The sequence below is a fragment of the Trichosurus vulpecula genome, chromosome 5 (assembly GCF_011100635.1).
Source record: "Trichosurus vulpecula isolate mTriVul1 chromosome 5, mTriVul1.pri, whole genome shotgun sequence".
Taxonomy (NCBI): domain Eukaryota; kingdom Metazoa; phylum Chordata; class Mammalia; order Diprotodontia; family Phalangeridae; genus Trichosurus; species Trichosurus vulpecula.
In genome coordinates, this window is record NC_050577.1 from 145,646,408 (window position 1) to 145,660,909 (window position 14,502).

The 14,502-nt window shown below is 38.0% G+C and overlaps 1 protein-coding gene across 1 annotated transcript in view; it reads left to right on the plus strand.

Moving 5' to 3' along the window:
* SLC26A3 (solute carrier family 26 member 3) overlaps nt 1–13,455 on the plus strand; it is a 36,202-nt gene extending 22,747 nt beyond the window's left edge. The window contains exons 13-20 of the mRNA XM_036761063.1: nt 295–364; nt 466–558; nt 3,912–4,007; nt 5,451–5,684; nt 8,898–8,952; nt 10,909–11,051; nt 11,225–11,290; nt 13,392–13,455. Coding sequence (XP_036616958.1) covers nt 295–364; nt 466–558; nt 3,912–4,007; nt 5,451–5,684; nt 8,898–8,952; nt 10,909–11,051; nt 11,225–11,290; nt 13,392–13,415 — 781 coding nt within the window. The 3' untranslated portion in view covers nt 13,416–13,455. The remainder of the gene's footprint in view (nt 1–294; nt 365–465; nt 559–3,911; nt 4,008–5,450; nt 5,685–8,897; nt 8,953–10,908; nt 11,052–11,224; nt 11,291–13,391) is intronic.
* The last annotated feature ends 1,047 nt before the right edge of the window (nt 13,456–14,502 follow it).

The following is a 14,502-nucleotide window of genomic DNA, read 5'->3' on the forward strand; positions in this document are numbered from 1 at the left end:
TCATTATCTCTGTCTTAAAGTTGAGGAAACCAAGGCTTAGAGAGTTTAAATGATTTACCAATTAGAAAGTGTCAGAGTCAGGATTTGAACCCTAGTTTCCCCTGACTGTAGCACTCTTTCCATTATACTAAGTTACCTCTTACACTAAGTTACCTCTCTAAAGAAGAAGAAAAGGAAAACATATTTCCTGTCCTCAAAGGGTCATTTATAATAAGGCATAAAGACATAAATTTTTAGACCACAGACTTAGTTCTAATATGTCATATTATTCGTTTTATGCTAATTTATTTATAGCCCAAAATGTAGCATATTGGCCAATGTTGGAAGAAGTGACATCTATAAGAACAGAAAAGATTACCCTGAGGTAAGAAATTTTCTGTTTTGTTTGATATATTTTTGATGTTAACTTGTGCTTAATTCCTACAAATTATATTCAGAAACTAATTTCATGTTTTTCTCATATAGATTTATGAGACAGAGGGTGTGAAGATTTTCAGATGTCCATCTCCTCTCTATTTTGCAAATATTGGTTTCTTCAAGAGAAAACTTATTGATGCTGTAAGTTTTGATGTGTCTTAAAAACATACTTACGTATATTTACCATTATTCTTCTAAATTCCAGAAAAAAAATTATTCTGCTTCTTAACAAAACAGAAAGCACAGTAGATTCTAGCATTTGGGAGCTTTGCTACATCACTATCCCCAGGGTCCATGTTGTGAGACTGCCTCATAGGCAAGAATACCTTACAAAAGGGTTCTTTTGGTTTTTCAGGGAAAAAAAAGTCCTCTAAATAGGGTTCATGATGGAATCATCTTATGCTGAGTTGTGTTCTGTAGGGAACAGTATTATAGTATGATTTTGTCATTCTGGATTTTGTTGCTGTCTCCCTAGCCAATTCCTTATTGAACCCAGGATAAGTAATAAGTAAGCGATCCAGAAACAACAAAGGAGTATTTGATATTTGAATACATCCCTGCTACTTGTCATAATAACAATGTATATTAAGTGACGGTCGTGTGATGGGTAGGGGAAGCACAGGAAGTGTAATTTTAACTCTAGGAATCACCACCACCACCACCATTTTGTTTTAATAGTCACAGATGATGAACAGTAGGCAGCTAGGTGGCACAGTGGATAGATAGAGTGCTGGGCCTGAAGTCAAGAAGACTCATCTTGTTGAGTTCTAATCTGGCCTCAGATACTTCCTAGCTGTGTGATCCTGGGCAAGTCACTTCACCCTGTTTGTCTCAATTTTCTCATCTGTAAAATGAGCTGGAGAAAGAAATAGCAAACCACTCTAGTATCTTTGCCAAGAAAACCCCAAATGGGGTCATGGAGAGTTGGACATGGCTGAAAAACAACTGAACGAACAAAACAAAAAAAAAGATGAAGAATCGGAGTTCCTAATGCCTTTTCTAGTCTTAAAATTCTGTTTGCACCTCATCTAGAAGTAAATAAATACTTGTTACATGTTGACTTTTCCATGACATTATGCTTCCTCAAGAGGTGCAAAGTATACAATCTATAAGCTTCAACTATAGGACAATGGGGATTTTCCTAGTGAGTCTCACTCAATAGGGGAACTTAGAATTTTGGCACCATATGCATGAGAGAAGACTGATAGAATCTTTGTCAATTGTCTTCCCACACACACGAACCCAGTATGACTATTCGTACTACTAAATACATTATGGTAGGTAGTGTTGGGTAATGGAAAAAGACACAGAAGTTGGCAACAAAAGACATGGTTTCAGGAAGTAGGGTAGCATGGGGGAAAGAACAGAAGATCTGGATTTGAATCCTGATTCAGCTTTGTATTGATCCTGTATCAAGTTATTTCTCTTCTCCAGGCCCCAGTTTCTTCATCTATAAAATGAAGGGATTGTACTAGATGTTCTCAAAGGATTCATCTGGTTCTAAGTCTTATAAAATCGAGGAGATACTGCTTTGTTGTTTATTTGCTATGTGACTCTGGGCAAATTATAAAGATTGAGAGCTGGAAGCTCTTTCAGCTCTAGATCTCTGAGATTCCAAACTCTTCATTTTACAAGTGAGGAATCTTAGGCCCAGAGAGATAAAGAAACTTGCCCAATATTTCTGATGTCAGAAATAAAAGAATAGAGATTCAGACTAGATCCTCTGACCCCAATGCCAATGACCTACTATGCTGGGCTTCAATCTCTTTGGCCCATCTGTAATAAAAGAAAAAGACTGGACTTGATCACATATCCAGTACTGGAAAGGACCTCAGAGACATCAAGAAGCTTACCCATTTTACAAGTGAAGAAACTGGGGTCTAAAGAGGTTAAGAGATTTGCCCAGAGTCCAACAGGTAAAATAGCCAGGTCTCAATTAGTTAAAAAAAAAGTCCCCTAAAGTGGTCATATGTATTTGAAGTTATAATGATGCAAAACACGGTCATTGGTTCCAGCCCAATAGAAATAATGTAGTGCAAATTCAGATAATGTGACTTCTTCAAGGGATTATAATTCACACTAATCATTTACCTGGACAGCTAGGCAGGCAGTGGATAGATTGCTGGGGCTGGAGCTAGGAAGACCTGAGTTCAAATGTGGCCTAGGACATTGACTACTAGCTGTGTGATCCTGGGCAAGTCATTCTGCCTCAGTTTCCTCATCTGTAAAACGAGCCAGAGAAGGAAGGAGGAAGGAGAAGGAAATGGCAAACCACTCCAGTATCTTTGTTAAGAAAACTCCAAATGGAGTCATGAAGAGTCAGATGTGACTGAAATGACTGAACAAAAATCATTACCTATTGTATCAGGTGGAATTTAAATCTAAGTCCTCTCATTTCAGAGCCAGTGTCTTTTCCACTGTAGCCATGCTCCCTCCATAATGATCTTTAAGGTCTCTTAACATTCTGTGAAGAACCTTCTTAGATTCCATCTAAAACTAAGTCCTATAGCCGTAGAGCATGGGTTGGGTGTATCAACATACCGTTGAGGAGCATTCCCATTGGCCCTTCCCCTGAGCGAGATGGAGCAACATTTGTAAGGATCATTGAAGTATTGAGGGAAAGGGAAAGGCAAAGGGTCAGCGAAGACACACGTTTATGACCGTAACACTGAGAAGTTACCCGGATACACTGGTTTTGTCAATATAGGTGAGGCCACAGTTTGTTAAATGTATACATACATACATACACACACACACACACACACACACACACACACACACACACACATATATATAATCATATAACAAATGAGAAACCTAGAATAATGAAAGCCAATTATTCAATATTTCACTAATATGATTTATTCTCCTTCCCACTCCTCCTCACCCCACCCCCGCTGCCTTCCCCATAAAGGCCCCAATCTCTTCCTGTCTTAGTAGACATTTTAGTGAATTGCTACGGCCAAAATAATTTACCACCTAGTGAGTGACCTACCTTCTGGTGATGGATTTAAAATGACTAGGGCTAGGCATCACTCTTCGAAGTTTGAAGGAGTTCTCTTTTAGGATGAATGAAAGGAAGTAGTATTTAATTTAAGTAGGATTGTGGGATTTAAAACTAGAATGGATCTTAGAAATGCTCTTGTCCAACTTCCTCATTTTACAGATGAAGAAGGTATATATGTGGGAATCAGTACTTTGATCGTGGATGAATTGATGGATGGTAGATCAAAACAGGTTACTAAAGGGAAGTTTGGGTTATTGTTTGAGCCAGAATACCAAGCTCGATAGACAACTGCTCTGTCCCAGGATGGTATCTCCAATCTTCTTAAGAAACATTTTTTCTAAAAAATGGGTTTTTTTTGGAGAGGGGAGCTCTCTTCATTACTTGTCCTTATCCTTCAACCCAACTGAAATCAAAGTATTTAGAAATGAACTACACGAGAAGCACAATGTATATTGGCAGGTATGTAATCCAATGATATATTTTTCAGGTTGGTTTTAAGCCAGCTAGAATTTTGCGAAAGCGTAACAAAGCCCTGAAGAAAATCCGAAAGTTGGTGAAGAAGGGACAATTGCAAATAACACCAGTAAGTGCTTTGGTCATATTATATGTAATATATAGAGCTGTACAGTTTAACTGAAAGCTTAGTAGTTACGTTTCAAGATTTTAGCCTCATTAATCTCCATGTTCCCAAGCTGATACCAAAGGCAAGAGCTGAACTTCAGTCTTCATAATTTCAGGCAGCTAGGTGGCACAGTGGGTACAGCAATGGGTTTGGAATCAGGAAGACCCATCTTCATGAGTTCAAATCCAGCCTCAGACACTACTAGCTCTGTGACCCTGGGCAAGTCACTTAAACCTGTTTGCCTCAGTTTCCTCTCCTGTAAAATGAGCTGGGGAAGGAAATGGCAAGCCACTCCAGTATCTTTGCCAAGAAAAGCCCAAAATGGGGTCACAGAGAGTCAGACACAACTGAACCACCACCAGAACAACCTCCTAATTTCAAGATCAGCACAAATATTCCTTTCTTTCCTCTCAAATATCCATTGCAGATTAGATGACAGTTTATCATTTTCAAATAAATACTTAAGATTTTATTACCAACCTAACTTAGAACCCTATAACCTCTCACCTGGACTACTGCAATAGCTTCTATTTGGTCTCCCCCCTGGCTTAAGTCTCTCCCCTCTCAAAACCACACAGCCGTCAACATTATTTTGCTAAACACACTCCCTTACTCAATAAACTCCAATGGCTCCCTATTACTTCTCTTATCACATATAAACTGCTCTGGTATTTAAAGTTCTTCATAACTTGAACATACACAACCTTTCCAGACTTATTATGCAGGACTCCCCATCATATACACTATGGCAAAAAGCAAACTAGCCTTTTTACTGTCCCTTACACATAATGCTTTCCTTCCTTTCTTCTTTCCTTCCTTCCTTTCTTTTTTCTTTCCTTCCTTCCTTCCTTCCTTCCTGTCTTCTATCTCCATGCCTTTATGTTGGCTGTCTCTCATTCCTGGATGCCCTCCTTCCTTACCTCTTCCTCTTGCAATCCTTACCTTTCTTTAAAACTCAGCTTGAGTGTCACTGTCTATGTGCAACTTTTCTCAACGCCTCCCAGTTGCTCATCTTGTCTCCCCCAAATGCTTCTATTTTGCATATAATTTGTCAGTACCCCTATATATATAAAGATATATGTATATGTATGGTGTGTGCGTGTGCATGTATATGTGTGTACATGTATAAATATATATAGTTTGTGTATGTGTGTCTTTGTGTGTGTATTTGTTGTCTCCTTCCTCAAGACCACAAGCTTCTTGAGAGCAAAAATGGTTTCATTTTCGTCTTTGTATTGCCCAGTCGCTAGACCAGCATTTGGCACTTAATATGTGCTTGGTGATTGGCAGACTACTATTAACTTAAATAATCTTCTTTCTTGATTCCAGATAAGGAAAACACATAGATCAAATATATGTATGTATGTATATATTGTGCATTTATTTTGCCTTTCCACCCTGCAGAAAGGATTCATATATACTGCTGATGGCTTCAAAGACTCCGATGATGAGCTAGATAACAACCACATAGAAGAACTGGATAAGCCTATCGAGACTTCAGATCTACCTTTTCATATAGACTGGAACTCAGACCTTCCTCTCAACATTGAAGTTCCCAAAATCAACCTCCACAGCCTCATTCTTGACTTTTCTGCTGTATCCTTCGTTGATACTTCTTCGATGAGGGGCCTTAAATCGGTAATTTAAATCTTTCTCTCCCCTTTACCCCTCTCCCCCCAATCTACCTATCTAGGTAGTTCTGCTATAACGGGACATATATAAGTTCCCAAAAAACACCATTAAAAAATTCCACCATTAAAAAAAAAAACCACGGAGTTTATGGAGGAAATGGGATTAGAGGAGTAGCCCTCAAAAACTTCAGCAGGAATATATAAAAAAGATAAAAATGGCAGCATAGTTTCTTACATGTTAAATGGTTAAGAAATGCATAAATACCACAATAAATTGTGGCTGGGCTGCACAAAGCCAAGGCAGAAGGGTGAGGAAGGAGTTAGGGCAAGCCTAGCCCTCCTTTGCCCACACAGCTCCTACTGCCCCAGAAGACATACAGCACTTTACTTTGACAAAGATCTGAATTTTGCTTCTGGAAGTGGGTGTCACAAAGGTTGTAGCTTGTAAATTATTGTGAACATGGTGCCATTTTCTATGTTTTCTTACTGCTTCTCAAAAAAGAAATTGAACAGAAACAATCTTGAAAGTTGAGTTATGCTCAAAATGCCCCCTAATGTATCGATTTTATTGAACAAATTCATGTTTTTGAAACACATTATAGCAGAACTGACTCTGTGTATATATACGATGTATATTTTGATATATAATAAAGCTAATGGAGCCATGGTTATAGGCATAAACTTTGCTTCCAGAAAGGATGCTCCAAAAATAGTTTTTCTTATGCTTTAAAGAGAGAAACATCATAGGATGAGAACATTGCCTTTGTTTGGCAAATGAACAAATGATTCCTTTCCTTTTTCCCCCCTAGGGTAGCCTCCTTTTGAGTGTATTTGATTGTGAGAATGGGCTGCTAGGTGGTGCTAGAATGCTGGGACTGAAGTCAGGAAGACATCTTCCTCAGTTCAAATCCGATCTCAGACACTGACTAGCTGTGTGACCCTGGGCAAGTCACTTAGCCCTGTTTGCCTCCGTTTCCTCATCTGTAAAATGAGCTGGAGAAGGAAATGGCAAACCACTCCAGCATCTTTTGCCAAGAAAACCCCAAATGGCGTCACAAAGAGTCAGACACATAGCAACATAATCTTAAGAAAAGCAGAATGGAATAGTGGCTAGAGCTGCCCTGGAAAGGTAGGGTTCCAGTCTTGCCTGTGACATATCTTGGCTGTGTGGCCCTGAGCAAGTCACTTAACTTTTCAGTGCTCTAGTTTAGGCAATGATCTAAGAGTAGAAGTTGGAGAAAAGTCACTAACTTGCACTAGTGAATGAAGTTTCCTCACTCAGGAGTTCCCCATAGTCCACTGAAACTAAGGGTCCAGTGCTTTTCTCTGTAATTTCAAAGGGAAAAGTAATCAAGTAAAGGCCTAACAGGGAATATTGCAAAATACACTGGAGTTGTGTAAAGGACCTAGTTCAGTTATTTTTTAGTCACGTCCAACCCTTCATGACCCCATTTGGGGTTTTCTTGGCAAAGATACTGGAGTGGTTTGCCATTTCCTTGTCTGGCTCATTTTACAGCGAAGGAAACTGAGGCAAACAGGGTTTACTGACTTTCCCGGGGTCACACAGCTAGTCAGTATCTGAGGCCAGATTTGAACACAGAAAAATGAGTCTTCCTGACTCCAGGCCCAGCACTCTAACCATTGAGCTACCTACCTGCCCAGGAAAGAGCCTATGTAGGATCAAAGCCTGATATTTAATATAACACTGGAGAAATCATTTCCTTCCTCTGGGCTTCAGTCTTCTTGTCTCTAAAGTGAGACTAACACTTAATGCCACCTACCTCCCCAGGTTGTCAAGGGGGTAGATACTTGGTAACCTTTCAAAAGCCAGATAAATGTGAGTGCTTCCATCCTCCAGAGACCACTACCCTTGCTTCTTGCCTCAAGAGTTTTTCACAAATTTACAACACACATCTCCCCTACACTCCAGCCCCCCCACCCCACCCAGGGTAAAGATCGACAAATCTCAATCCCCAGCCTTTAAAAGTCATGGCCCCAAGGAAAAATACCCCAGTCATTCCTACTGTAACCAAATGCTAGTACAAGCAGAGGAGGTTTGGTGCGGCCCTGTAGAAACGTGGCTTTTTTCAGTCAATAGTTTTCTACCGTTTGAGCCTGTTGTTGTAGAGAATCATCACATTCTGAGATCTATTTTCCTTCAAGGGTTTTTTTTTTTTTAGCACTAAAGAGATAACATGCTTAGCCCAAATTATATCTAGGGTTAAAGAAAATGTTACAAGTTCTGCCCTTTTTTCTCCTTTTTACCTGGGTTTTCAACCTGTGTTTATGAGGGTCAGACCTATAAAGTGTAAATAAATTTGGATTCCTTCAATTTTACCCTACCCTTGAGGTTAACGTTTGTTTAGGCTCATCCAAGGAGACTTATATTTTTTGACAACTCTAACACCTAAAGCATGGTACCCTGTATCCAAGAAGTTTGTCAGATTGTTAACGATGATACATGTAATGAATGACAGATAACCAGAATAAACAACATTTTTTTCTGGTCCAATTTAGCCCTAGTCATGCCTTGATGTATATTTTGTTGGAGCTGTTGGTAAGACCTCTCAGCCTAAGGATCTAGGGAGTTGGAAGATTTGAAAGTGTTTAAGATTGGGGTGGTAAATTATAGCTGACATTTATATAATACTTTAAGGTTTGCAAAAATGTGTTAAATACAATCAGAATTGTTGAATCAGATTTAGGGCTGGAAGGGCTTCAGGTTATTCCGTCATTCCAACAACCTCTCATTTTAGACTTGAGGAAACTGACACATTGAGAACATAAATGATTTCATATGATAGTTCTAGCCGGTTTTCGTGGATAGGAATGGCGAAAATTTGATACATTGCTGAATGTTTTTTGTAGGTGTCTACTTGCTTTTAAATAATATACAGATCTTTGTTGAGCCTCCAATTTAAAAAAACTTATTTAAAAAGAAACTTAATTGGAAATTTTTCCCATGTACTATACCCACAAACTATTAGACACTATTTTTAGTTTCTTCTTATTAAACAGGCACACTTTTCCTATTAGCTTTATTTTTTTCCTCCCCAGCCTGGAAATTTGTCCCCTGGCTATGACCTACTCATTTAGATGCACTCACTATGCAAAAGTTCTTATAGCTGTATATCTCCCAAAAGGTATAATCACCATTGTTCTCTTTAAGTTTCTGACATCAAATTGTCCTCTTAAGTAAAACATGCTTTCTGTTTCACAGATTTTGCAAGGCTTTCTCAGGATTGATGTGGATGTATATATTGTTGGGACTGACGGTGAGTTGTCTTTCTTTTTTTCACCCTTCATTTAATTGGCCCACTGCCTATTCTGAACACAGTAAAAAAGGAACAGGTATCATCCTAATGGGAGGAAAAACGGAAGGGCCTAAATAGCAGGTGGTCCTACAAAAACCATTAAGTAAATTTTATCCTATGCTTTAAAAAAAAATAACATTAGCACAGCTAAAAAAAGGATTTCAAAGGATCATTAAGAATAATGAAAATGCTCATGATTAACAACAGACATAAAAGTAATTAGTGGGCTGGAAACTTGAAATTCTTTAAAAAACATTATATTTAATCATTATTTAGTTTTTTTAATCAGGCCTACTACATGGGCAGAATATATGAAGACACTCCTAGGAACATGGATATAAAATTTGTAACTGTTTTTTTTTTCTTTTTAAGTACATGATATTCAGACATAATTTCTGAGAATTCCCTGGCCACAAAGCATGTCTTACTCCTATGAATTTTTCCTTTGGGTTGCTATAACCTGAAAATCTCAACTTGAACATCAAAGACGTTTTCTGCCAGGGGAAAGATGTCTTCTTCTGGGGGAAAGATAAAGACAATAACCCCTGTATAATATCATTATAATACTCATAAACCTCAGACCGGGTGGGCCTCGTTCTTTGGGGTGAGCATTATCACTGGCACTTCCCCTTCCCAAGAGGGAGAATGTGTCCCTTCCTTGGAAAGGACAAAAGTAATACTTACCCCAGAGTGTGCTGGCCTCTCATTCCGTCATGGTATCACCCTCATGGTATCACTACTCAACCGCAAATTCCTTGTGGACAGGGAACTAAATCTCCTTTAAATTTTCTATCTTCCCAAACTAGCATGGTGCTCTGCAAGCAACAGGTGCTTACTAAATGCTTGTTAAATAAATCAGTGAATCTCTTAATTGCATTTAGTGAGTCCCTAAGTACAGTTTTCTAGTTTGAGAGTCCTAATTTAGAAAGGTAGCATAGGCTAGCACGCAAAACAAACACTCTCTTTGCCCTTAGCACTCTGATGGAAGTCTTAAGGGGAATGCAACATCAGCACAGTGTTAAGTTTTCATTGTAATTAGTAACCTCTTTCCGCTTGCTACTAATTGATCAGGGCATGCAACTACCCTGCTTACAAAAACAAAGCCCTCCAAAGACAAGGGAGTCAAGTGCCAAACAATGGATCTGGCCCTTAACATAACCCAGCCTTTGAAGAAATGGGCCTACAAGGTGAGCAACTGAAATCTTTGTAGCTGGAACTGACAAAGGAGGTGAGGCAGCAAAGAATCCTCACATACGGTCAGGCAGGCCGGCTGTGGTTTGCTCTTTCAACTAAAGCAAAAATACAAGCCGAATGCAAAATTCAGCATTGAAACCATTCAATCGGCAAGGTCATCTGTACAAAAGGATGCTGACTTATTTGAGTCACCAAAAGAAACTATTCTCATGCCGTTCTCACCCTTACTGTCACGTGAATGAGAGGATTTAACAAATGTGTTCCTATGTCCTCTAGAAGCAGAAGCTATTGTCATAGTGGGCTAATGGTTTAGTGCTATCCTAGCTAGCTGTATGGTGCCATGGGAAAGCATTATGGACTTTGGGACAGAAACTCTGTAGAAGGGTCTGGAGTCTGCTCTGACACTTTATCAGTGATGATACCGCGGGCAAGTCATTCAACCTCATCTGTAAAATGCCATTTTCCTAATTTGTAAAATGGTAGTAATAATACAGGCTGCCTGCATCACAGGGTGGATGTGAGAAAAGTGTTTTGTAAACCATAAAACCTTAGAAAAATACGAGTTATTATTGCCAGAGCGTAGCGAGACATCAAAACTTCAGTCGACATCAATGACAAATGAAATATTTGCAAAAAGTGTCTATGTCTAAAGCCACCTTAATAAAAGGACTTTGTGTTCAAACTCTTGTTTTCCTTATACATTTTCATTTTGTTTCCATTCAGATGATTTTGTAGAAAAGCTTGAACGGTGTGGCTTTTTTGACCAGGAAGTCCAGAGCTCAATATTTTTCCTGACAATTCATGATGCCATTTTGCACATCTGGATGAAAAAGAACTACATGATTTCAAAGTACAACCACAATCAGGTAAGTAATAATCCCTAGCAACTTTAACATTAGAAGAAAATATTGACATTGAGTTCATTTAAGAGATTACAGTAGTCTCTAGGAATTAAACTTGACCATTTTGAAAATTGTGTATTTTAAAATAAAGAGAAATTTCTGCTTGCCTTGTAACCTGTAATTTCTTTTTATCTCAGGAGAAAGAAATGAAAGCTGATTTTACTATAAACACAAATGGAGGACTACGCAACAGGGACTACCAGGTAAGGCTCAACTGCCAGGAATTGACGGATAATTCCCATGTGAAATAGCTCCAAGGAGGATCATTTGCCCTTTACTAACAAACTTCAGGAAATCAGAGGCAGAAATGTATTAAGAACCAAACAAAGGACAAGTCCTTTGGATTTTCTACAAGCCCTCCGTGCTTTGTTCTTGAAAGATGGAGAGGTAATGTTGATAGCGGATAGGACACTGGACTTGGAATCAGGAAGCCTTGAGTTCAAACCTTACCTTGCTATGTTCTCATTGTGTGACCCTAGGCAAGTCATTTAATCCTTCTGTACCTCAGTTTCTTCATCTGTTAAATGAGGATAATAATAGAATATAACTCATATGGTTGTTGTGAGGATAAAATAATATAATGTGCATAAAGCAAATCCGAAAGCACCATATCAGTTATTTTTAATACACGATCTCCAGGGAACTATTTGCAAACACTAAACCCAAATCACTGCCAAGTGTATAGAAAATAATGCCACTGAATTTCTAGTAATAACCTGCAATATCATTTTTCAAAGTGCTTGCCAACTATTATCTCCCTGCAGCCTCACAACATTCCTAAGAGATAAGGTAGGTGTTACTATCTCCATTCTAAAGATAAGGAAACTGAGGAACTGGAGGTCCAATTAAGGATGGAGCTTGGACTCAAACCCAGATCACCCACTCTATTGCAGAGTTCAAACAGGAAATGGAACTTTGTAGGATATGCTTACCCTTAAAATAATTCCTTGAGTTGGGAGAACTATTATTAAGAGGTTTAGGCAAAAATAAACGCGGAGGGGAGAATGGCTGACCCTGGCTCTGGAGAGATGAGAATATGCATTTTTCCCTCTATCCTTGGAAGAGGAGGTGCAGGACTATGTGTGAGTGTGGAACATTGCATACACCACCACATTGATTTGATGTGTGGGTTAGTTTTGCTGAACTGTTTTTTTCCCTCCTTTTTTTTACACTTTGCCCTAAGGGATGGTTCCCTGGGCAAGAGAAGGGAGGAGAAACATATTTCAAAATGAAAATGATGAAAAAAAATCAATAGCTATTTTTTTTTTAAAGAGACAGGAGGTTTAAGAAATAGGTGCTATGAAACTGAAAATATTAAGAACTTAAAATTCCTCCCCCTGGTGGCTGGCTTCTGAACTGTCACTAAATTAACACAGGTAGGAGGTTTAGCTTCAGGGTTCTAGGAGAGTGTGAACACTGAACAGGAGTCAGAAACACCGGGGTCTAATCTCTGGCTTTGCTACCAACTATTTAAAGCAACCTCCCCATCTTTGAAAAGTAATATACCACCCACCCTTTCTCAGAGAGATTTGGTCAGAATAAATGAAAACTTCAACCATTTCAGAAGAAAGGTTCCATGTTACAATGTAGACAAACTACTAAGGGTTTTATGTAATACCCTTCAGAAGCAAAGGGTGAAGGGGAGAAAATCTGTCATTTATAATACAATATAATATAATATAATATAATATAATATAATATAATATAATATAATATAATATAATATAATATAATATAATATAATATAATATAATATAATATAATATATATTATATATATTATATATAATATAAATATATAATATAATATAATATAAATACATACATAAGGCAGATCCAACCAACATTGCCAGAAATTAATATAAACAGTGTTTCGTCCCAGAGCACTAAGGAGGAGGTCATACTGCCTTCCCACTCACAGTGACCATCAGAAGTCCTCCAGTGGCATGTGGCATTACTATACCCAGAGCTATTGCCATAAAACCCACCTTTCTCATCAACCCCAAGAGAGGCAAGGGCTACACTATCCGGGGATGGACAGCCTCCTCTAGCATAAATGCCCCTTTTACAAGCTATCCCTCAACCTAGATTGCCCCAGGTACAGATACAGTTAACCAACTAACAACAGAGGAACATGGGTGGGCATTGACATTTAAGAAAAATAAAAAATGTTGTGGACATTTATTAATGATCCTGGTTAAACTGGGCTGCCTAGCCCTGCTCTAAACATAAGTACAATGTTCAATCATGGAAATTGTTCAAATTCGACATGCCTTATATTAAAATAAGCCTTTCTTTCTTTCAGGTATCCATGGAGACAAAATTATAATCCAAATAAAATTCAGGGAGCTCTTTATCAGACTGTCCAGTAGAGAACAACTTTATATCCAGACAATCATCAATATGTTCATACATCATATGAAGAATATTTTTACTACATGGAATTGTTTCAATCTTTGGAACAAGATTGCTCTAATATAGTTTATTTTTCACATGTCTACTATAAAATGATATAAATACTCTTAATTTTTTATTTTATAGATTTATCTGAGAAAAAAGGAAATAATTATGTACATATGTTTGTATTTATATTGTGCTGATGGATTCTGATCCAAGTCACTGTCTTTGTGTGTAAGGGTTTTTACAATGCATTTACACAATTGCTTTGGACCCTGTAATTTATACACCTTTATAATAATGCATTTACACAACTGCTTTGAATTCTGTAATTTATAACCCCAGACCTTAAAGTATAGCTTTGCTTTTACAAATCCTTTCAGTTGCACAGAAGCTTGGTTTGTCATTATAAATTTCTTTTTAAAGTCTTAAAGAGGAAGAAAGAAAAGTTTCGTGGCCTATCTGTAAAGTTCTTCACTGTCCCATTGTGATTTAAAAAAAAATCATGAGAATTAAGTTGCTTCTGAAATATTCCTAGAAGACATTGACCCATCAACACTGGAGTTCATCCTTCTACTGAGATTGAGGCACAGTATATTTTTACGCAAAACTAACCTGACCAGAAGCAGTTAATTACCTGGGTGACCTGAGATCAGCTAATACAAACCTCACATTTTACAGATGAGGAAATAGAAGGCAAGACAGGTGAAATCACTTAGCCATAGTCACAATGGCAATAAGTGGTGGAACCAGAACTCAAAATGAAGTCCTTATATTCTAAATCCAGTGTTCTTTCTGCTCTTCAAGCTGATTTGGTCCTCTCTCTATAGTAAATACAGCAGCAGTAAAAACACAAAGGCATTTTTTCCATACAAGTATAAATTCTCAACCATTTAGGTGCACATTTCTAATTTTTGTTCCCAATTTTTAATTAGTTCAGTTACTAAACAGGGCTAAAAAACTTAAAATTTTAATTTAGGGAGATATAAAAAGGAAATGGGTAATTCACACTGGTCATG